This window comes from Equus przewalskii, chromosome 24 (genome assembly GCF_037783145.1).
Source record: "Equus przewalskii isolate Varuska chromosome 24, EquPr2, whole genome shotgun sequence".
In the NCBI taxonomy this organism is placed as follows: Eukaryota; Metazoa; Chordata; class Mammalia; order Perissodactyla; family Equidae; genus Equus; species Equus przewalskii.
The window spans coordinates 3,918,273-3,943,875 of NC_091854.1; the positions used below are offsets into that span (position 1 = coordinate 3,918,273).

Below are 25,603 nucleotides of genomic sequence, written 5' to 3' on the forward strand. Positions count from 1 at the left end.
CATAATAGGTTGGAGGACGGGACTGGAAACCCAGGGACCTGTATTCTAATTACAAGTCAGTCATAAACATGTTGCTAAACTATTCATTTGACCTCTTTAGAAGTGTTTATCTTTAAACAAAAGGTTAGAAACTATAGGTACAGGGTCCTTTTCAGTTATACAATTATTTCTTAGTGTAGTAACAATACATACCTTTGAATAACTTAAAGTTACCAATATAATTTTCACACTCAAGAAAAAAATCTTTTAAGCTGATTTTCATAGAAATGAAAAAAATGTCCTACTGGAGTCCTTCTCAAACTTTAATATTCAACTCGATTTCACCTGCCAGTCTTGTCAAATTGTAGACTCAGCAGGTCAGAGGTGGCCCCAGAGATTCTGAGTTTCTAGTAAGCTCCCAGATGATACTAATTGCTGCTGGTGTGGGGACTGCACTAAGAAGAAAAGTTGTAGGACCTGAAAAAAATCGTAATGTTGACAAGCTAGGCTAGCCCACTTATTATAGCAACTATGACCCGAATAAAACACTGTATGAAACATTTGCCAAACAGTCTGATAATGAAATATGTCTGAGGTTTGCATTAATATGGGAAGTGAAAAGTGGGTGCAAGAAACAAGCTTTTAAGTTGGTAACTGAAGCTGAATGACAGCTTTTGTTAGTTTTTTTTTATGTTTGAAATCTTTCGTAATAAAAAGTTAAAATTCCTTGACTCAAAAATCCTATACAACAACACACGAAGTAAGGGGACGGAAACAAAGATGCCAAATACTTTCCGTCAATTGATAGGGGAGGGAAGCAAGGAGGCAGAAGAAAGCTGCAGGGGTGGCCATGTGAACCTAGAAACGGTATGTTTGTATTTAAGGATCTCACACATAACTCCAGCTTTTAAAATACTAATAGCTCCTTGTTTCTTTTTACATTTTACCTTAGGAGAAATGTGAGACTCAAACAACTTATTCAATATTTATTGAAAAGCAATTGATTTAAAAACCTCCTTAAAATTGGTTAAATGCCATGAGATTTGGTAAGGGGAATATCAATCTCCAAATATCCTAACTTTAAAAAATTATAGAGTGTGTTGGACAAATATTGTACCATTTAATCATCATGATTATTAGAGTATTTGCAGTATTTTTTGTAACTAGGTACAAAAATTCAGGCTATAGAATACAGAATGAATTCCCTTTGAAAAACCACCACTGGATTAAAAACCACTAAATTCAAGGTAACAATTACCTTTGGAGAAAGGATGAGGTAGGGATTAAGATCAGAAGAGGTATATAATGGATGTCAGTTCAATCTGTAATGTCTTATTTTTTTAAATCATCCATAAAAATTACACAAAGCATGGAAAGTGGTGGTGAAAGAGTTAAATGGTAAGCGCGTTAAATATTCATTATGTTCTCTTTGTATTTTTCTGCATACTTGAACACTTCATTTTGTATTTAATGTGGGGTAATCTGATACTCCAACATTTATACTTTTATTTGCAAAATCTGAAACAGGTAACTTAAAAGAAATAAACATATTCAGGAGAATAAAGAGTAACCATAAAATTAAGATTTTTGATATTGGTGAACATTCTAATAGTGTGGCTTAAAATTTTCTACTGAATTCTTACCACCAGATTTTCCAGAAACAAATATTTAGCTAAAATAGAAACCTGTGTATGTTCAATTTCACTAAACAATCCTGTACCCACTTCTCCTGACTGAAAAAACATGTTTTCAGATTTATGCTCCATTTTAAGATATTACGGCAGCGAGGAAATCTTGTTTGAAGTCCTGAGCTAATCATAAGAATGTCTTTTCTTCCCTTCATAGGCTTGAAAGTCTTTATTAGAATTCCTTCCAAGTTTCACAGCAACCTTTAAAGATATATACATACAAAATCTCATTTTTAAGTGGAGTCTATAAATATGATGTATCTATGTTAGCTTTACCAGACTAACTTTAAAACAGCCATTAAAGAGTATGTCTTTGTAGCAAGAAGAGAGGATAGTATTTACTGTGGATAAAAGTTTACTATAAGCAAAAGCGGCACTCGTGGGACACTGGCATTCTAACTTTTTCTTGTACGTAGCAGTTTACCAATGGCATAGCATTTCCGCACTTAACAGTATGTGAGCTTCAAAACAATCCTGTGAAGCGGGCAGAGCAGTATTGCCTCCATTTTACAGATAAGGGAAAGTGAGGCTAAGAAAGTGACTTGTCCTTTTCCTGCAAACTATATGGTGTCCAAAAAGAACTGCACGAACAGTGACCAGCCGGGTGGTGCAGTGGTTAAGTTCGCACGGAAGTGGCCCAGGGTTCGCTGGTTCGGATCCCGGGTGTAGACATGGCACCACTTGGCAAAAGCCATGCTGTGGTAGGCGTCCCACGTATAAAGTAGAGGAAGATGGGCACGGATGTGAGCTCAGGGCCAGTCTTCCTCAGCAAAAAGAGGAGGATTGCCAGTAGTTAGCTCAGGGCTAATCTTCCTCAAAAAAACCCCCCACAAAACCTGCATGAACAAATTAATTACCATAATTTGATTATAGTAACCTTAAATCTTGAAGTTAAAAAGCCTCAAAAGTGTTAGTTAATATATTCCTAATAGAACTAATAGAATGATTTGTTACCCTTCCTTGTTAAGCCAGGGTTTTCATAGCTGCTTTCAAATGCCAGAGTTCCAACATTAAACTGTATAAATTCATTCCTGAAGTAAGTGCTTTGAAACCCATTTCCAAAATCATCTTTAATGTCAAAAAATCAGTTTTTCTCTGTTATAGGAAAAAAAAATCAAGTTCTCTCCTAAGTGAAATATTCAAGTTAAGGCCCCTAAGTTCACTGTACGAGGTAAGACTCTGAGGCATACAGTGGTACTAATGATGATGACAAAATTGCTATTTTCACCTAACCCTTAAGCAGTTTACTATATGCCAAGGACTGTGTTAATTTACTGTACCAAATTTAAAATACTCTAGTGTCAAAATTCCCACTTCACTGACATGATGCTTTGGAAGGACAGCTGCAATGGGGTGTACTGTAAGAGATGGTAGAATCTGCCACTCCCTAGGCAGGAAGAACTTTGGTTTCTGGTCATCCCCTGCAGGAGATATTGGGAACTCTCCCCAGCTTGGCAATTGGAGCAACCAGGTTCCTACGCGTACCTTAGGACTTTTGTTTCTTCTTCCAGGTCAATACCAGCCACAAGGAACTACTTGCAAAGGAGATGGTACCAACTTTCAGGTATTTCAACCACCACCCAACACTGAGGAAAAGTAAACAAAGAAATTTTCTTCATTTACTATTCATTAACCATGGTATTGGTTTTTTAGACTTTAGGCACATCTGCTGTTGCTGGATTGCCTCTGTACTACAACGCTATTTTAAGAAAAAATATGAAAGATCACCTATAGCTTTCAAATTGCCCCCATGTTGTCAACTCAAATGTAAACAATTATTTTTATTTATTATATTCTTTTTCCTTGGAGGTGACTGAATTATTGTATTAATATAGCATATTTAAATGTATATTATATACCTTCATTTCTTTTTTATTCTCCTAATGTGTGATAACTGTCCGTTATTTTCTAACAGAAGGAGCCTAAGGAACACGTATAACTGTAGTTATCTGATACCAATATACCTGTTTAAAAAAGGTGACCAAAATTATTTTGAGTAATACAAATAGCACCCTAATCAGAATCCTTTAAAAAGTGAAAAGCAGTAACATTACAAATTACCCTTAAGTTTTTAAATAACTGAACGTACACCTTCCTTCCCACCCAAGGCAAAAACAGATGATGTGTTACTGTTTCTTCCCAATAACATCAAATCCCCTTTGTTAAAATTCTCAAGGTAGTCTAAGATTAGTAGGAAATCTTTAGCAGACACAAAAGATGAAAGATGAAACTGCAGCAAGAGAGCATGGCAAATCCAAAAGATCTATTAGTGCATAAATCTACTGGAAAAAAAACAACAACAACAACAAAAGAGATAGAAGGAATTAACAAGCTACAATAAAAGTTATGTCTTTAAAGCAGTAGATTATAACAGGGTGGGAAATGTTTAATATGTGTCCTCCTGAAAAGCAGTTACCATCTTTTAAATTAAAAAAAAAACCAGCTGGTATATTTCACAGCATCTAGATTTATTTATGGTAAAAAGCCATAGAACTGTAATATTATTACTCCTTTCCCACCCTGGCAGAGAATAAACATGAATTCAGAAGCACAGTGGAGTGAAAACAAAGAAGAAGAGAGAGAAAAGGCAGCAGAGAAAGACAGAAAAGGTGAATACAGAGCTACAGAAGTGTTTATTGAGCATGCTACAGAGGTAAGCAGAGTACACACAAAAGGAAATTAAACAACCATCAAACCTCCCAACTTTGTTAGAAAATTAATTTTTAATTGTGCCGCTTTCAAACTATACTGAATTTTACATTTCTAAAGATGTAAAAACTCAACTAATAGAAAATATACATGACCATTCTGTCTACATAGATAACAGAATCTATGAATCTTGAAACTAAGTACATCAATTTCAAAAAGTATTGGTCATTTAAACAGAATCAACAATTCAGATTGACAAGAACTGTTCAAATTAATTTGACCTGTAGATTCTGAGCCATGTTTTTATTAAAGTCAGATCTATTCCTAAATACAAAATATTTTGAAGATTTATTAAAACTGAATATTACAATGCAAGGTAAATTAAGACTAAAGGCACATAAACTTTGGTCCCACCTGGTTGTCAGTTTTAGAAAACTGCCACAAAATTAATCTTCCTGCAAATTTTCGCAGTACACTTTCTTTATCTTTGAAAAATACATGCACCAGTTCCTGAACTAGCTAGACCAGTCTGCACATGCTCAGAAATCCACAACCATATTCCAAATCTTAATTACAAACTAAGGATGGCAATATATATTTAAATGCACGTAAGTCATGTCAACTTCAAAAACATCTACGAAAAATATTCAGCCACAAACAAGACATTACTTAGTGCTGACATTTATATGATACGTCCCACAAGAGTGTGTACAAAAAGGTTAAGATTCCACAATGCTTTCCACATAGGGCTCAAACTTACAGAAATCACTTTGTTGTCTTAAGAAATTAATACTCTGCATCTTGTTAATTTTAACTAATGCCTACATTCATAACTGAATCTAGACCAGATTGTGAGATACAAAAGGCCAATGTTTTTTTAAAGCAATAAAGCCTAAGGTAGTAAAACTAAAAAATGCTGCTTTATTCTTTCAATATCATGTATCTTTGACTAAATAGAAAGAAATGTGACAAGCCAATAATTCAAAATAAGTTCCAAGCAGGAGAAACAAAAACTTAACCTTTTTACACACCCCTGCCTAAACATATTATAATTCCCATATAACAATGTGCCCTAGAAAACCAATTCCTTTTTTCTAGTAAATGCACAATAGCAACACTAGTTTTCCTTTTTAAGGCACGTATGTCAACTAAGTTGAAAAAGGAAAGTAAAATTAAACTTAAATTTTAAACAGACAATAAAAATGGCTTCCCTATAGAACAGATGAAATATAGCAGTTAATAACTCTGCCTTTACATATGCCATTTCATTTTATAACCAAGGAATGATAACAGCATGAAAAAAAAAAAGGAAACAACAAAATAATCAAACTCTGGTCCCCACTTTTCTGAACAGTCAATAGGTGATGACACCAAACAATGTGATTCACCCCCAATCTTCATCTCCCCCTTTTTAAATTGTTGACTTGGAGAAAGACACTCTCAGATGATGGTTTTCACCAAGGTTATAATTATGAAGATCAATCAAGGCCTGGATAGCTTCTTCCACAGTTGCCATCTGAAGAAGAGCCATTTTGTGATCTCTTCTGAAACAAAATTATGAAATTAGATACTTCATAAATGTTAGAAAGGGCTTAAATACTTGAATTTTTTCCCCATTGCAGAATCAAAAACTTCAATAAAAATAAAAAAGTAAAATAAAAAATAAAAAAATTTACTTGAAGAAAATTTTTACTTCTATCAAGTTACTAATTTAAAAACAAGAAAAGCTTGCTTACTGAAAAAACTTAAATGCTTTCACAGTGCCCCCAGTGTTAGCAAACAGTGTTCGTAGATCCTCTTCTGCTACTGAAGGACTAGAAAAATTGGATGGAAAAAAAGGTAAATATTAATAATAAACTTTACATTTTATCCTTAAAACACATATCCTCAATAACCTCTAGCTTTAATACTTACGGGATATTGGATAGGTGAAGGGTTGCAGAAGGAGGAAAAATGTTCTGAAAATTTTTGGATCCAGGTTTCTTAAAACGATGCAATGGGGAATTACCGAAATCTTTTGTTAGCCCTTGATCATCAAGTCCCTCCCGAGGTAGCTGTACAGTCTGATGTTTAGATAAAGTAACACGTATAATTTTTCCATACATCTTCTGTCCATTAAGATGGTTCATGGCTATAAAAAGAAAGAATGCCTATTAAAAACAACATTAACAAAGTTCAAAGCAAAAGTAATTCATATTTTAGAATAGTTCAAAATCTGAATTCTCTTATGATTTTAAAATAAATCATGAGTTCACAATAGCCTTTGGTGACAAGACTTAATTTGCACTAGACAAGGCACTTTGGCAAAAAAGCCAGCTTCTCCCATAGAATGAAAATCCAGATTATAAATATCTCTCTTTTTTGACAATCCTGTTGATAAATCATATACTTAGATGCCCAAGAAAGAAACTTAGTACTCATCTGTAACTTCTTCTTCTTTCTGCCTCATATCCCAATTGCCAAGTCCTATGACTCCATTCCTCCTATAAGTATCTCTCAAATTCATACTGTCTCCCTCTCCACTTTTCACTGCCATTATTTTTGATCTGGATAACTCACTTAGTCTCCTAATTTCTACTCCTGTTGGATTATCCTCTACTTTCTTCCAATCCATTCTAAACACAGCAGCTGGATGACCTCTGTAAATTGCAAATCTGATCATGTCATTACCTGCTTAAAACCCTTAGAGACAAAGTCTAAATTCATTCTTTAACATGGCTTGTACCTTTCCCAGTCTGACCCTAAATTATCTCTCCAGCCTCTTTGAACAGATATTTACTGATGATGTACAATACCAACCACTTTTTAGTGCTGAGAATCAAGAGGTAAGACAAGAACCATCCTAGCCCTCATGGAACTTCTGGTATCTCAGTACTATATTCCTTGCACTTAAACACTCCAGCTATACAAAACATGGTTGCTTTAAGTGCCAGTTTTTCTTCCCTTTAGTCCCCTGTGCATGCTGGTCTATTTGTAACAATTCGTCTCCTTCACTGTCCCTCCTGGTCTACACAGCCTTTGACGTTCCTTCCTCAGGAAGGCCTTCCTTTATTCTCTGCAAAGGTTCAGAACCTCATTAGGTATTCCCCATGGAGGATCCTTTACTTCTTTTTAAATTCATCACAATTTATTTTAATTATCCTCCTGCACTCTGTAAACTACATGAGGGCAGGAACCGCTGTCTCTACCCCAGCACACAGCACAATGCCTAAAAACAGAACATTATGTGGCTACTTCTTGAGGTACTGGTTGGGTTATTTTTAAACTAAATGGACTTGTCTGAGATTCAAGAACGGTTAACATGTTATATGTTTTATTCATTAGTCACAACAACTAAAAAAGACTATTTCATAAGTCATATGCTTGAGCTAAACAGAAGGTCTGATTTGACTGCTCAAATCACAGTATTAGAGTATTAAGAGCAGAGAGGTAAAGGAATGTGAAAGGGCAGGGAATGAGAAGAGTTCCTACCCTCAGAATCTTTTTAATTTGATGAGTAGACCACACTACACAGTCTGACATAGGATATACTCAGAATTTGTTAAAACCATGCATCTTGACATACTTACTTGCATAGACTAAACTAGTTAAATATAAAACATGCCTCAAGAGGAAAATGCCGTGGAAGTATAAGGTACCATCCAGAAAAGAATCAAACGTAAATTTTTCACTTACAGCTTTCCTCATTTGTAAAAAGCTTCCTCTTCCTAATTGTTTTAGTGCAGTGCTATATATTTTTAATACTTTTTCCTTAGATGTTCAACTGAGGCTAACAGAAAAAAATTCTCTCAGGCCTGAATTTTTTCTCACTACTTTCTTACACTGCATTTCACATATACTTACAAATTTACACTTATAAAAACAGCTCAATTATTCACAGTGATGGTACAGAAACTGTTTAATAAAATTTATCTGAATTATAAAATATTTTCAAAGTTCTATTAACTACTGTTTCAAGTGAATAGAACTTTGCTTACGATAAAGTGCAATTACCTCGCACAAAATGTTTTTTTTTTTTTTTCCCCCTTTTTCTCCTCAAAGCCCCCCGGTACATAGTTGTATATTCTTAGTTGTGGGTCCTTCTAGTTGTGGCATGTGGGATGCCACCTCAGCGTGGCTTGATGAGCAGTGCCATGTCTGTGCCCAGGATTCGAACTGACGAAACACTGGGCCGCCTGCAGCGGAGCGCGCGAACTTAACCACTCGGCCACGGGGCCGGCCCCATCCCACAAAATGTTTTTTAAGGCATACGTCTTGGGGATGAAGTGGTATAAAGCAGACTAAGGCTGTCATAAGAAAGCTGTCCTAGGTAGCTTTGGAAAATTAGGGAAAGACTGCGCAAACAGCTGAGCTTTGAGATACTGAAGGGCGGGAATAAAAAAAACAGTAAGTCTTAGGCATAGTGACTGTACAAAGAGGAGATAGATGATACAGAAATGGGGTTAAAACAAAGCAAAATAATCAAACAACTACCTCAAGACATAGCCAGATTATGAGAGAGATTCTAGTCAGCTGATTTCTGACAAAAGAGATCTAAAGTGGATGAGGGTTGGGGGAGGAGGGGCAATTAGAATACCAGGATTTTTAAGTTAAAAAAGAAAGCCTGTCAAAAAGTTAAGTACATACAATGATTAAACAAAACAAGGCAAGAGAGTATTTGAATTAATAATTCAAAATGAATCAAGTTAAAAAAAGGGACTCATATCTTGAAATCTATTCCAAAAAATACGGCATGAATGGACAAAAGCAATCAATGATAAAGGAGGAAAAAGTCAAACGGCATTTTTGGTTAAATATAATTTACCTTTCCCTTAATCCATCTCTGAAGAAAATATTAATGAATAATGAAAAGTTGAATGTAAAAACTTTAAAGATACAGGAAGAGTTTATATAGTGTGGAACTGGAGCTACATCAATAGTTATCTCCTTCATAATTCAAAATATTGTGTCGACTCTCCCATTTTTTAAAAACGAAACTCAACATCCACTTGCTAATTAATTAGTCTTTTCAAAAGACCCAACTTTTAGCTTCATATTTTTTTCTCAACTGTCCTCTATACCACTGATCTCTAGTCTTGTCTTTATCATCTCCTTTCCCCCGGTTTATACTGTTACTCTTAAAAAGTTAAAACCTTCTGTCAAAACACCTTTCACTGTACCACACATATCTAAATTTGTATAGTACCTTCATTATCCTTTAGTTTTAAATATTTTCCAATTCTCATTAAAATAAGTTCTCTGATCCATGAGACATCAGAACTTATTTTTAAATTTCCAGATATACGGAAATTTTAAATGTTTTTTTTTATTATTAACTCAACTTAATTGTGCAATAGTCAGATAATTTGGTCTATATGACGCTTACTCTGAAATTTCCTGAAGCCTGCTTTACAGTTTAGTATGTGATCAGTTCTATAAACGTTCCATGTGTACTTAAAAAGAATGTGTTGGATATATAACTGTTAGATGCACAATTCTGTACATATGTAACTGTGTTAAGGTAATCGTATTCTGTCAGTTGTATCTTTCTTGATTTTTTTTTTTGTTCTGCTTGACATAATTCAGAAAGGGGTTGAAATCCCCCACTATGATGGTGGATTTGCTCCATTTTCCCTGTAGATCTATCCATTTAGGATTTATATCTTTTGAGGCTATTTCATGAGGCACATACATACATAAAAACTGTTCGAACTTACTTTTGAACTAAATCTGTGCTCAATAATCTTTACCTTCAATTAATATGGGCATATGTTTTTCTTTACTTACTATTTGCCCAATGTATCTTTTTTATATCCCTTTACTATAAACCTTTCCACATCCTTGCACTTTATATGTCTCTTGTAAATAGCAAAGAGATAGCATTTTAAAAATCAAATCTGACAATCTTTTAACTGATGAACTTACTCCTTTATATTTGCTATTATTAATGCATCTGGACTTCATTTTAATTCATATTTTCCCCCATTTTTCATCATTTCATTTGCTATTTTCCCCTCCTTTCCTTTAAGAGGAAAGACCTCTTGAAATTCTCTTTTGTGAGACCAGCAAAGCCTCAAAGTACAACTTAAGAGTTCTTCATTATTCATAACAGTAGAAGTGAAAGCCAATATATACGTATACTTAAAAACTGCTCAAATATCTAACAGCAGAGTTATATGATTTCCACTCACTTTACAGCACACTTTGATAAATTTAGTAAGTAAAGGTCTGCTACGAAGAACCAATAAGTTTATGTCTGAGATGCAACTATATATTAAATAAAAACAGGAGTATTTTTGTAAACAGTGCTTAAAAATATTAATTGGAGAAGCCAGATAATTGTTTTTAACATGAAGGAACTACTCTTTGGCATTTTGCTAGAATCTAAGTCTTCAAGGACCAGTATACTATTTTTAAAGATAATTTACAAATTATATTATTCCTAAAATATCTGATTTAAGAAAATACTGTATCAATTAAATAAGCTATGGTAAAAAGTTTACTAAAGAAACATCTTAACATTTACAAACTTTGAAACTCTGAAATCATTTAACATGGCTTCTCTTAGAGGACTGCAACAATCCCATTCACATTTAAACACTACTGTCTCTTAGTTTTCCTTGCTGTTTATTTCTCCCATACTACTTCCTAAGCATAAAAACATCTGCTTATATTACAAAACAATGAGTAATTCCAAATAGAGTTCCATGAAAATCAGAGAACAGAGCCCAGAAACAAAGCATACTAAAATTTTTTAAGTCATTCTTTCTAATAGTACATCCTAGTTTTGTGTAAGATTTGAGTGTGCATGTGTGTGTGAGAAAGGCATAGATGGTGTAAGCACATATTTTTATGGTCACATACTTCAAGAAAAGCAAAATCTACCCTAGCAACAAGGAGAAATAATACATTATCTGCCACTAGATACAGTCCAAAAACTATAAATCATGCCATTAGTAAGTCAAAGATTTAGTGAAAAGATCTTACTAAAAAGTAGGGGTATAAGATTTACAAATGTACGTACTGTTACGCACTGAACTGTATTCTCTCAAAATTCAGATGATAAATCTCTAACCCTTCAACATGACTATTTGGAGACAGGGCCTTCAAGGAAGTAATTAAGGTTAAATGAGGTCATAAGGGTGAGCTCTAATCCAGTAAGACTGGTGTCCTTATAAAAAGAGAAAAGATACCAGAGAGCTCAGAGGAAAGGCCATTTGCAGACACTAAAAGAAGGAAGCTGCCTGCAAACCAGGAAGAAAGTTCTCACCTGAAACAAATCTACTGGCACCTTGTCTGGGACTACTAGCCTTCAGAACTGTGAGAAAATAAATTTCTGTTGTTTAAGCCACTCAGTCTGTGGTTATTTTGTTGCAGCAGCCCAAGCAGACTAACATAAGTATATAAAAATTAAAATATCACTTATTTAAAATAGTCCTTACATAAACCAAAACCAAAAAATACCCAGAAGAATTTGTTTAAATTCTAACCTCAGGTACTTCTCAACCATAATGATCCCTTATTTATATGAGGGAAATGTTACCCACAGATCATAAGGTGATGAGGAAAAAAAAATATTTGAAAATGCTTTGTTAACTATGAAGCACTGTAAAATGCTACTTACAATGTATATAAAAAATGGCAATCACTACCCCCAGCAGAGTACAGAAGTGTACACAAGCAGAGAAAGATTTACTAAGCATCTATGATATGGTCAGCGCTTTACATATCTTTCATACATATCTTTCATATAGCACTTTACATTTCTAAAGACAGATATCTGTATTTTAAAAAATAGCCAGATGTATAAAGCTTTATACACTGTCTAAGCTACCACAATAGCTGGTTACACTGAAATTTAAAACTTACTTCTGACTCCAAAGGCCAAAAGGTCCAGTATTTCATGTTGTTAATTTATGAGTCTCATTGGATATAATAGCAAAAATACAATAGTCCTTACATCAAAAATAGCAACTTTCAAAATTAACACTGTGAACACTAGTCTGAGGCACCATAATCTCTGAATCTCCATGAAGAGAACTGTAAGCTGAGAACCCACTGATAGTCAATCACATTGTGAGTTTGCAGTTGTATTCTAGATTTATGTGATTTGACTTTGTGTATGAAGTCAAATGCAATATTAATTAAAATCATCAATCATTTATCTAAATAATAATTTAAGTGTAACTTGACTAAAGTACATTTTAAGATTCCAAATGGGATTAACAATGGTGTACTTGGTGTAAATTTTTCATTTCGTAAGAACGTGGTATCTCTAAAACACATTTTCCATTTGACTCTTTCCATTACACAGTTTAGCCTAAACCTTACAAACGATTTAGAAGAATTAAAAAACATGACATTAATCAAGATTCCATGGACTATATGGACGACAGAAACAGTTAACTTATATTATAGGCAGTAACCAGGAATGAAAAACACTAAGGATGTTTAATTTAAACATCATAATTCTTTATGTGCAATTGTTACTGCAATTCTGGAGCCGAAACCTTTTTCCGTTAGACTGCACCTAAGAAACAGGAAAAGGATAGCAGAAAAATATAAATATGTTCATCATGTACAACTATTCACATTAAAACATGAAAATTAAGGGCCAGCCCAGTGGCGCAGATGTTAAGTTTGCATGTTCCGCTTTGGTGACCCAGGGTTCGCCGGTTCGGATCCCAGGTGCGGACATGGCATCACTTGTCAAGCCATGCTGTGGTAGGCATCCCACATATAAAGTAGAGGAAGATGGGTATGGATGTTAGCTCAGGGCCAGTCTTCCTCAGCAAAAAGAGGAAGATTGGCAGTAGTTAGCTCAGGGCTAATCTTCCTCCAAAAAGACAACATGAAAATTAACATGATATTTTGAGCCCTGGCTATTAAGAAAACAAATGGTTTCTTACTATTCACAGATTTACATTATATATTTGAAATCAGATTTAAAGACATATAGATATCACACAGTTTAATCTTACCAAGTTGTGATTGGTTTCCGTCAGCCATCTGTATTAGAGCACTGTCTTTCTTATTGTACAAAATCTTCACACGCTGCACATCTCCATAAACACCTTTTTTGGAGCCACAGAGAGGTAATCCAAAAATGGAATTAATTTTATGTGCAAGTCAGCTAAAGATTATTTTTCTGACACATTAATGAAACATTCAGACATCAACATGATCACCCATTCAAACTCATCATTCTCACAAATGAATAAAGAAGATCAAGATTTTGAACAGTGAATTTTGAAAAGAATAATTTCTGATAAACCCTCAAAGCTATGTGAATGATATTAAATTAAAGACCATGCAAAATAAATCAGCATGCATTAAAACAAATTTTGTGTCTATGGAGAGTTTTAAATAGCAAAGAAAAATAGCAAAAGATTTACTATTCAACTTTAAGCCAAAGTGCTAGCTACAAATAAGAATTAAGGTGAAACAAAAATCAAATCAATAATAAAAGTATAGTGCTAACAATAACATACCGAAGAGGGTAAACAGACTTTGGGGCGTAACCATCTTTAGAAGGAGAGAAGAGCAAGCAGCGTAAGACAAGAAGAGAGAAGAGTCGAGGAAGAGCGGAGATGAACAGATCATCCATAACGAAGGGTGGTTCCCGCAGAATGGTGAGGTGGTCATGGATCATGGTTCAAGGCGGTTAATTGGGGCAAGTTGGTCCGAGGAACATTTGTTCAAGCACAGAAGCATGAACATAGGGAATGGAGACAGGGAATGAAGACACGGACAAGGAAAATAAAGGATAAGACAGGGAAGGGAATGGGCATTTGGGAAAAGACAAGGAAAGGGAAGGTGAACACACAGGGAAAAGGATGAAATGGGGAAGGGAAACAGCAATGCAGAAGAAAAAAATAAGGAATTGGGGAACAAAAAAAAAAATAAAATATAGGTCAGTACATAGGAAATGCAGGAATTTGGTCAGAAAATGGTTGGTTTATGTACTGTACAAGAAAAACTGAGTAAAATGTAGTCATCCAAGACAAATATGGGTAAAGTACATCTATATCAAAGAGTAAATTACAGCATTTCATTTCAACATAGGGAAGGAAAGCATGCATAGGAATTTTAAAACTTTGAACTTTACTGCATAAGCATGGCTGGTTATGAAATGCAGGCAAAATTCTTAAAAGAAAAACAAAGGCACTCTGATTCAAACATTTTAGCATGCAGAACTGTGAATGACAATAGTATTAAATGATAAAATAAGCTTAATGTTCATATTAACAGAGGCCAATCAAAAATGAAACAAATACTCAAATTAGACATTGTAAACTAATACATTTAGCTTCCCACATTTCATACCAGCTTTCATAGCAATCAAAATAAAATATACCAGACATAAAATGTACAACTAAAGAAAATAACAGCAATAAATTTTATTTAACAAGGGGGGGAATAAAGTTGAAAAATATTTTTAGAAGACAATGACTAATAACTGCAAAGAAAAAATTACTAAGAAAGACTGGAAGAGTGCCTCGTCAAGATCTTTGGAAGAACCTTCAAAGAAAAATGTATTAGAGTAGTTCACATAAAATAATATTTAAAAAATGCAATGACACATAAGCATGAAATGAACAAGCAAATAATTAGAAAAGGCAACGAGCAAAATTGTTTTACAGTTAAATCTGCAAATTAGATCATATCTGCCTTTGAGAGTAACAAAACGATAAAAAGCCAAACTATGGTACTTCACCATATTTTTCTTAGGAAAAATAGGTAATTAGGTTAAAAATATATATATATATAAAGAGATATGACTGTCTAAAGAAATAAAATATTACTTAAACAAGTACATAGATTTTATTCAGAAGTAGAAACATACAGAAAATACTTTGACTAATGAATGTACATAAAAAGAAAGGCAAGTGCAAAATGAAATAAACATGAAAAACTTCCACAAATGAAATGGAGTTAAAGAATAAACATTACAAAATTATTTTACTAACCTCTTCATTTAAATTGCTAACCAACAGGACTGTATTGCCACCAGCTGAGACTCCAGGCATACCCACTCGGCCAGCAGCGGCTGCAGCAGCTGCTGCAGCAGCATTTGGAATAGCCAAAGGACTCAGAGCTCCTGGAACAGCTGCAACAGGAAGCCCTAATTTTAAAATAAAGCATATTTTACGAAACACACACAAGTCGTTTACAAAAACCAATTTAAGCACGATAGCCACATGGCTTTGGGCTGACCGCTCCAAATGGTTCCTGAAAGTTAATTTTTATAACATTTAGAAAAATGACTTGCTGATGTGTAGCAGTTAGAGAAAAATAAACTGGTTTCAATGAAATCATTAACTATTAGAACTAAGGTACATACCTGTATTATGTTAAAAAATTAAATACACAACATTCCATTTCCTGAGGAAAAGCAAACAAAACACAAAGAATATAATATTTCCAAGTCAGAGACTTGAAAAATTCACTTACATGGTTTACAGTGAGAAGCCAAATCTAAAAAATATCATCTTCAACATAACAGTAACTCATTGTTTTACACAAGTGCTATCTTCATAAACTCACACTTGAAATCAAATAAATAGTAGCTTATGAAGCAAATATAGTTAAGTCCTTCAGTTCCTAGAGACGAATCACCATGAACATCATTATTTAATTCATTCAAATGACCTAAAGAAAATCTTACCAGAATTTGTTTGCCTGAATTCCACATTCAAGTAGTTATAATGAACACAAGTTTCTCAAACATGATACTTTCCCAGCAGGAAGAATGAGAAAACATCACCGTATCACACATTTTCTCTTTCAGTATTTTTCTACCCTTTACCTAACCTACCAACTTTAACATTTCCTTCTTATTTCTATTCTACTTTCCAGTCTTGCTGTTGTTTTATCATCTTTGAGATACTTCACTTATTCTACAAAGAATTTCCTTTTGTCTCAACATTTTTATTCACTTTTCAATTAAGCAATCAGAATTCTTTCATTCCTTAAATTCTTACATACCAGCTTATTTCTCAATATTAGTTCACTAAAGAAATGAATTACATGTGCTTCTTCTCCTTCCCATGATAAAGGAAACAAATATCCAATCTAAATGAAGTTAATTCATGACATACCTGGGTAGAACTGACCCTTAGCACTGTCGTCCCATAAGTTCACGTTTATTTCTTCTTTTCTCTTTCCAGCCTTCTTGTGTATGTCAAAAAGATGTGCTGTTACCTTTGGTTTCAGACACCTTATTCTTTTAGCCAAGTTTTTTATCTTTTTACTTTATAGGAACTATAAATGGCTTTCATTAGCAGTCTGAATGGTTCTTTAAGAGCCACTTTTCTTAGCCTCTGTAGTTTTTGACTTAGAAAATTTTTACCTCCAATCTCCTTTTATCCTTTCTGAATATTCTTCAGTGGAATGATATGTTTCTCCTTTACAATCTTGCTCGAAACAAGCTTATTTTACAGTTTTGCCCACACCATTTTTGGGTATCCCCCTTTTTTCCCTATTTCTCCACTTTTTAGATTTTACTTTTTGTTTTGGAAAACTTTCAACATACATAAAAGTAAAGAGACTTGAATAATGAACCCCCATGTACCCATCACACTGGTTTAACAACTATTAACTAATGGCCAATCTTGTTTCATCCACTCACCCATTTTATTTTTAAAGTAAATCCCACGAATAAGGATCTAATTTTAAAATAGAAACCTTTCATGTTTGGTATTTACTAACGCATAGTAGTCTTCAGTCTGTTTGGATCCACCAGTGTGGATCTTTTTAACTGACTATTCCAGGGCATTACTAACTTCTCCATGTTAAATACCATAGCTCTCATTAAGCTTTATAGGTTGCTTCATTTAACACTCAGTGGATATCTTAATTTGCTGCCAATGTCAAATATAAAGATACAGTCTTAACTCCTAGGCATGCTTTCACAGTAATTTTGTTCTTAGAAAGCGACCTCTTCTCCTTTCTTTAAACATTGTTCTTCAGTATTTTCAAATAGCTTTGGCTGAAAGCAACTAGCATTCAACTAAAGTTGACACCACAATTATTTAACAGTGGTGGAAACTCCAGATGTAGGCCTTACATTATCAAATCATTCCCTTGTTTCTTTCTGCCTTTAATTGGCTACCTTTTAGTAGAAAAAGTAACTTAAAATTCTGTTAAGTTCCTTCGTCTTAATGGGATCCAGTTGATGGCCCAAAACAAACAAGCAAATAAACACCATCTGCAAATTCATGTCATGCAGAAGAAAAAAGTTCAGTATCATTCCTCAAATTGCCTTTTAAGAATAAAAAAGACTAAAAAAAAAAAAAGCCATCAAAGAAATTTGACCACGTCTTTTCCACAATAAAAAATAAAATCAGTTTAATTTCTGGTTTCATTTTCAGTTCTAACAGGCAACAAGTGATTCTCAGGGCCCACTAAACTAGAAAAACTTAACTGAGCTAACTATAATTAGTTACCAAAATTAAAATAATCTCAAAAGTCTCCTAATTCCTAGCATTTTCTCTATATAGCTCTTGACTCAACCACCATCTCCTGTTTATTAAAAAACCCTCTATCTCCTACTTATCTGTTAGAATTCTCTTAAACTTTGTATCCCACATTGAAGTAGTTCTCAAACTTTTTGGTCTCAGGACCCCTTTACACTCTTAAGACTTACTGAGGACTGCAAAGAGTTTTTGTTTACTTGGGTTCTATCAACTGACGTTTAAAATATCAGAAATTAAAACCAAGAACTTTAAAGCACAGGAACACAAGATCACACATCCTGTTAGTTTGCAGAGTGATGTAGAAAACTCCAACGTATTCTATTGAGAAAATGAGAGTCAAAAGGCAAACAACATTTTAGTATTATCATGAAAATAGTTTTGATTTTGTGGACCTCTAGAGAGGGTCTCAGGGGCTCTCAAAGATCTGTAGACAATATTTTGCGAACCACTACACGTATACTTGGTATGATGCTTTGTACACATACGATGCTCAAAAAGTACTAAGAAATTAAAAAGAAGCATTTATTTGAAAGGTAAAGAAATGCTCTAATATATGACAGGTATATTACACACTACTGACACTTCCAAAACTTACAGTTCTACGTCACCTACTACTCCTCTTTCCCTTTTGACAATTCAAGAAAAGTTACTAATTCACGAAACAATAATATAAAATATCAATCTCCCTAAATTCGATATGTCAATCTAAACACAACAGTCTAAGGTTAACACTTCATCTCTGCAGAAGTTTCTTCTAAAATATATCTCTACCATGCCAATATACAATTAAATAATCTAATGAAAACTTTACCAAAATATTCAAAGGTGATGGAACATTTGTTCAAAGAAACTTTAGAGATTCAAGACATAATTGTTTTAAAAATACATTTCCTCTTGAAATCTGGGTTTTATAATGGAGACAACTTGGTGGCACCATATTATTTAAAGCATCAGGACATCATGGAAAAACGATCACTGAAAATTAAAAGAATAATTAAAATTAATTTAAAATGGTAATTGAGAATTAAGTGTCTAGGTTAAAGTCCTTTTTCAGTGTGATAGACCGGAGACCTTAAAAAAAAATGCCAGAGAATGTCATATTTTAATAAACAACATTGCGTTTTAGAAGAAATGAGACTGCTAATCTTCTAATGAGAAAACTTTGGGTTCAAAGTAGATGCAATTTACCTCCTTCTATTATGGAAGTAATGGGAAGTTTAGCACAAATGTAAGCGGGGAGGTCCCCACTGTTCTTACTACTGTCCAAATGCTATTTCATAGTCTCCCAACTTTTCCATCTATCATCACCAGAGTGGTGATAACAGCAGACCACTATACTACTAAGTCAGGTGATCTAGTCTTCCGTCAAATGATCCTTCTTCATTTTAGGCAGCCCGGAGTACAGTGCAAGAGTGCTTTAAGAGATGAAGGCAGTCACTGTCCTTAATGTCACTAATATGTATTTCGTCCCTCAGGGCTGATAACTTAGAAAAGCTACTTAAGCCATCTTTATGTAGTTCTCAATCACTAGAATAGTCTGAGTTTTTACTGGACTTTTAAAGCCTCTAAGAACATATTCCACAATTTCCCTCGGTATACTCTCAGAAATCAGGTAAAAATGTTTTTCAGCTTTAATCTTAATGGTGTCTGCTACAATAAAAATATACAAAGCTACAAAATATTTCATGGTGCATTATTTATATCACAATGATAAATCCTGAAAAAGAAAATTCTGTATTCTATTTTCATATTACTGTTAACTCCAAGCTACAATGGAAGACAGTAAGTTTATCATCTTCCCTTTGTAAAAATTATATGAAACATGTTATATATACATTTGCTCCAATGGATTATTTCTAGCTGTAGAAATTATTTTAATTTTAACGATTTAAATCTTTAGCTAAGGCAGCAGGTATGCTGGAGAAAACACTATGAGTATTGATAATGGGGGATAAAAATGCCTGTTCTGCTCCCAGGACAGTATAAGGATAAAACATCATTAAAGAGCTTCATAAACCACCATATGCTAAAGAAAAGGAAGGTAGTAACACAGGGATCCTTTCCACGTGAAATGATCTTCATCAGCTAGGCCACCCAGACATTTTGAGTGATTCAGTAATTTTATAAATTTCTGTTAGTTTTGATAAATTATTATTACTAACCCTTCCTCCACCAAAACTGATGGATACACAGCCTTTATCTGATAAAGATTCAAAGACCAGCAGGATGAAGTGATATAAATTATGTATCTACCACCTCTTCAAGTCATATTTTTGCTGATGCGCACAGGCAGTCCTAACCTTGCCCATTTCAACTGAAGAATTAAACCGTTTTTGTTAACTTACTTTAAATCATTTACAAATTTTATCTATGCTTTTTAATAAACTACTTTTTTAGAACAGTTTTAGATTTACAGAAAAATAGAAGGTTCTACAGAGTTCCTACATAACCCAGGCATTCCCTTTCCCCCCCCATTATTAACACCTTAGTATGGTAAGCTTGTTGCAATTCATCAGCCAATATTGACACATTATTATTAACTAAAGTCCATACTTCAGATTTCTTTAGTTTGCATCTGATGTCCTTTTTTTGTTCCAGGACCCCATACTACATTTAGTCATGTCTCCTTAGGGTCCTCTTGACTATGACAGTTTTATCCATCATTTTTAAGGATGCAGAATTTGTTTTATCCCTTCATTTCCCATTCTAAAACTTCAATCCAAAGTCAATCACATGATTTCCTTTGGTCTTACTTCTTTTCTCTGTTCAAGACATCTGGCAGTTATTAGTCTCACACGCTACTGAACAGAGGTCTGGTGGTGAGTCTTAGAGGCCCCTTCTAATTCATAAATTATAGGGTCCTGGGTGGGGAGGGCAGTTTCTAAATTTTACTTCCTGATTTGAAAAAAGAAATTTCACTTTTGACAAGAATGACAACTGCTAATCTTTCCTGAAATAATTCATTCTTCCTCTTTCACTAACCTTCTCTTCAATTCCTATTTTGCCCTCTGGAATCCATTTTCTTTTCTATAATTAACAATTGCATTTTTTTTCAACATGTTCCTTAGAGAAACTTTTTAATTAAAAGCTTTTCTTGTCCTAATGAAACTTCTCTTACAATACTCTCAAAAAGTCATTTTTATCTCCCTAAACCCTTCCCCAAAGAGAAGGAAAAGGATACATTATTCATCACCCTACCCTACCCCATGTTACTTTCAGATTGCTGTTCTACCACCATCAATTAGAAGAGCTTCTGATGTCAATGTCATGTAATCAATTCTCATCAAAATAGCCATCAGGTCACCAGGACATTCTCTCTCATTACCTAAAGACTTAGGCATGTGCCTTTATTTCCATCTCTCTCAGCCCGTCATCACCCTGTGATCTGTCCAACACTCTAGCCTCACAGTTTCTTAAAAGCTACTTGTGACAATTTTTACTACATCAATCCTTTTTAGCAACTTTTCTTGTTACCTCTTTGATTTTTCTTTTCTTTTTTTTGCCATTCATTTCCAACATTTCAATCCCCTTTCCTGACATCATCCTTCCATCTTCTTGATCTTCCTACTCCCACAACCACTGAACCCACTTTTGGCCTTTATGGCCCTCCCTTTCTATTCTCCCTTGGCTTGAGTTTACAATGTAGACTAAGCGTTTTGGCTCGCTTCCTACTAATCTTTTAATGCTCTACAATGCCACACTTGGATAAATTAAATTTTATATTTTGGCTACGCTTTCATCTGGGTTTGTAAAGTATTAGAGAGAAAACACACACACGCGCCCCAAAACTGATTCCACATTTTGTTGTTCAACATCAGCTAATTTCCTAGTCTCTTTTCAAGAATTCCCTAAAAATCCACTAGACAAGCCCTGTATCCTACTCTCAATCTTGTTATGTTCCGCAAGTATCTTGTAAGATTGAGATCAGAATTCCCTTACAATTTTCAACCAACTTCAAAAGTCCTCCTTTTTTTCCTCTGTTCCCCTTCCTGTCTTTCTTCATAAAGATACATGATGGTGAGAACAAGAATATGGACGATAAAGCTAATGATTTCAGTTCTGGCTCCAGCTCTGCCCCTAAATTTCTATGTGAGCTTAATAAAAATCCCTTCTAGTTCTCACAATGGTCCTAAAAAGTATCTCTATATTTTCTAGATGCCAACATTTCCACTACACTCTTGATCCAACAAACTACAATCAACTCTAGGACTTAAGCTAGTCTTAAAAACAAACACTACCTAATATGAAATGAGCATTCATTATATGCCAAGCACAGCAAATTTCTTTACACGTTAACACATGTAATCCTCGCAAGAGCCTTAGAACACAGGAATTAATGCCATTACATCCATTACAAATTTGGAAGCTCAGACAGTGAAGCTGAGCTAGACTTTGAACTCAGGACACCTAGATTTGGAGCCAATACTCTTAATGATTATGCATACTTCCGTACTGAAAACACTTCCCCTTGGGTCTTGCTTTACTTCTCAATTACCATCCCATTTCTCCTTCCTTTCTACAGCACACTTCAGAGTAGTACATTGATCCATTAAAAGCAGATTTATACCCACTCTTGTGAATAAGCATATGGTAACTATTGAACTGAACAGGCACTTCTAATTTTAATCCTATGTATTTCACCTCTCAGTTTTTTGCTTCTTTATTTTTCCCACAATAGACATGTGCACCGCTTAAAGTTTCAATTTCAAGTCTTTAACCGCCCTGCTTTTTTATACCTGAGGAATCTTAAACCAAAGTTTTAAATATCACATCTCTAGCCTCTAAATTCACAACCCCACGAACTCTTGCCCAAGTCCTAGACCGAATTTCCTACTGTCCAGTGGACTCATCTACAAGGTTAATTCTTAGTAAGCAACATATCAATTAGATGCTAAATTCTCTTACTTTTATGTTTAATTTTTCCCTTATTTGTTTCTTTCCATTATCATTTCATGTCCCTAATTTATATTCACAATTATATATTACTTAGACTAATTGTTCCCAGTATACTCCTTGGGATAGCATGTGTTCTAAGATCTTGTCCCGAACTAGTTCTTTCCGGCATCATTGCCTTTCATATACTCCCAATTACCCTATGCCTCATTCATAACTGAATGCTTGTCACTCCCTAAACACGATATATACTTTATCACATTTGTTCATGCTGTGTTTTTTTTGTTTTTTTTGGTGAGTAAGATTCACCCTGAGCTAACATCCCTTGCCAATGTTCCGCTTCTCTTTTTTTGGCTTGAGGCAGATTAGCCAAGAGCTAACATCTGTGTCAATCCTCCTCCACCCTCTATGTGGGATGCCTCCACAGCATGGCTGATGAGTGGAGTAGGTCTGTGCCAGGATCTGAACCTGCGCACCTAGGCCACCAAAGCAGAGTGAGGGGCACAGAACTTTTAGCACTCAGTGGCTGGCCCCCATGCTGTGGTTTTTTTAATCCTTTTTATTCTTATCCAAATCAAATGCTCTTTGTCCCATAAAACCCTCCCAATTTTTCCTTTGGATGATGAATTACTCATTTCATTGTGCTGATACTACACTAACTATATTATGTATTTCAATTTGCCTCGAATTAAAGCCACTCAGATGTTTGCTGCCTCCACCAGATTATGAGAACAGAAATCTTGTAATTCTTCTGAGTCCCTATAGTACCTAGCACAGTGCTAAAATGACTGCTGAATAATACAATGAATGAATAAACCAGGGTGCCACTGGGGTGAAGCAGAATCTTGCTAGGGATGTGAAATGCTCATGGCAATTAAGAAGGATATTAGAAAGTGGGGCAAATAGAGAGGCAGATTCTGAGAGAGAGGATACCACTTTTAAATTAGAATCAAGATCAACAGGAAAACAAGAAAATGTAAAACTAAAAACGAATAGATATGAAGTTAGCAAGAACTCAGAAAAAAAAAGGTCAAGAAAAAAATCTAAATAAAATTTCCTATATGAATCTACTGCTTTCTTGATGTAGCTTTAGAGGAGCTAGTGAAAATCTTCTGTGTAATTTTTACGTCCTTTGGATACAGGCACATTTTATACTATGGTCAAACATATACAGTTTTTCTTCTTCTAATTGCAGAAGCAGCAATAATATACTTTAGAAGGCTTTTCTTTGTTTTAACCATACCATATATATAACTGTCAACTTTTAAAAACACAAAATATTTTCAAAGTAAAATCTACAGCCTGATCTAATTTAAATCTTAATTTAAATCTACCTTCTGTATCTGAAGGCTGGAGTTGATTACCACTGAAGTCAGGCTGTTTAGCCTTAAAAATATGAACACTAGGATGAACACGAGAGAGGTAAGTGACAGACCGTCATGGAAAAGGATAAGGTAAACATGGGATTAACAAAAGGAAGACATTTCTTAAAACTATAGCTGAGAATAATACAATGGGTGAATATAATGGATCAGTTTAAGTAAAGACTACATCGTCATCCACTAAGAATTTTATATAAAACTTTTGCCCCTGGATAGTTAAAAGGTGGCCTATGAATAGCATTTTAGTCCTATCATAACAAGCTTATTCCATTTAAAAATGCTGATAAACACAAACTGATGTAATAACATACTTCTCCTAATGTTTATATCTGTGGCCCATTACACCTCCAAAGTACACAACTACCACCAGACACATTTCCTTTCCTAAGAAGATAAAAATAATTCCAGACATAAAACACATTCATTCAAACATTATTTAAAACAGACACAAAGAGTTTAAATAAACTTTCTAAACGTTATTGCTTCAGGTTAATTTGAGATGTTAAAATTTTATCTACTGACAAATTTTAAAATGAACAACTCTACCTCAGCCCTTCCAACTTCTTTTCTAAAAGACATTTTAAAGACAAAAAATTAGTATTTTTAAAATTCAGCCAAGCAAAATAGAGGCAGTTGAATAATTCAAAGAACTCAACATCATTTTCTAAAAATGCACACATGGAGAAGTAGGCATGCTCAACAATAGCTTCTTAATTCCAAAACGTTGAAACAGAAATGGAATGAGGAAACCAGTTATGGGACAATGAATTAGTACAGGTAATTTCATGTGACTTCTGACCAAAAATTTATGATTTATTTATGCTGAACATGATAAAATACTGCCTTTTTAGTTATGATTTTTTTAAAGGAAGTTTTGGTGTTATGACATTAAGTGATATGGTTTAAAAATGTACGTAGTTTAATATTTCTGGGAAATATTCCTAGGATGTTGTGTATTTGTATATAATTATTTAGGCTTTTCTTGGAGGATAGTTCTCAACTGCGTCTGCAGTATATGAGTTATTTGGTTTGATTTTTATGGCCATAATTTCCTTTGCCATAATCAGTCTTATAATGGAATTTTATACATTAGTGTTTTGCTAAAATGAAGATATGGTATCTAAGTTTTAATGTATATTTTGTGAAAAGATAAAAATATAATCTCAGTTTACTATATTTTGGTTTGCATGCTATATACACATCCTTAATTTGGATCCAATTTTAAATGGATATATGAACAATACCCACTTTTGGTTTTGTACTCATATGATAACCAGGTTAAACAGTGAGTGGACTTGGCAACAAAAAATAATCTGTCATGGCAGCAGAAAACATCTTATTATATAAAAAAAGGAGGAAATTAAAATAATAGGACTTACGTATTTACTACATGTATGACATTGACCTGTTAACTCCACAGGGGAAAAGGCATGCCAAAAGGCCCAGCTAATCTATAGTACATTTTATTCTGTTGTTTATTAGTTAGGAGCATGGACTTTGGGGCCAGACTACCCCTCTCAGCCACTCTAATTGCTAATCTCTTTGTGTCCCAGTT

At 34.2% G+C, this 25,603-nt stretch overlaps 1 protein-coding gene across 10 annotated transcripts in view; it reads right to left on the reverse strand.

Annotated features, from left to right (window-relative positions):
• Positions 1-4,281: 4,281 nt before the first annotated feature.
• PTBP2 (polypyrimidine tract binding protein 2) overlaps positions 4,282-25,603 on the reverse strand; it is an 84,476-nt gene continuing 63,154 nt past the window's right edge. For 3 of the 10 annotated variants that reach the window (XM_070592143.1, XM_008518770.2, XM_070592149.1), the window contains 6 exons: positions 15,266-15,420; positions 13,787-13,820; positions 13,277-13,369; positions 6,231-6,447; positions 6,053-6,130; positions 4,282-5,860 (listed from right to left, as the gene is read on the reverse strand). In XM_070592143.1, the coding sequence (XP_070448244.1) occupies positions 5,728-5,860; positions 6,053-6,130; positions 6,231-6,447; positions 13,277-13,369; positions 13,787-13,820; positions 15,266-15,420 (710 nt within the window). In that variant the 3' untranslated portion in view covers positions 4,282-5,727. The remainder of the gene's footprint in view (positions 5,861-6,052; positions 6,131-6,230; positions 6,448-13,276; positions 13,370-13,786; positions 13,821-15,265; positions 15,421-25,603) is intronic. The other 7 variants (XM_070592146.1, XM_070592151.1, XM_070592148.1 and 4 more) reach the window with 3 other exon arrangements.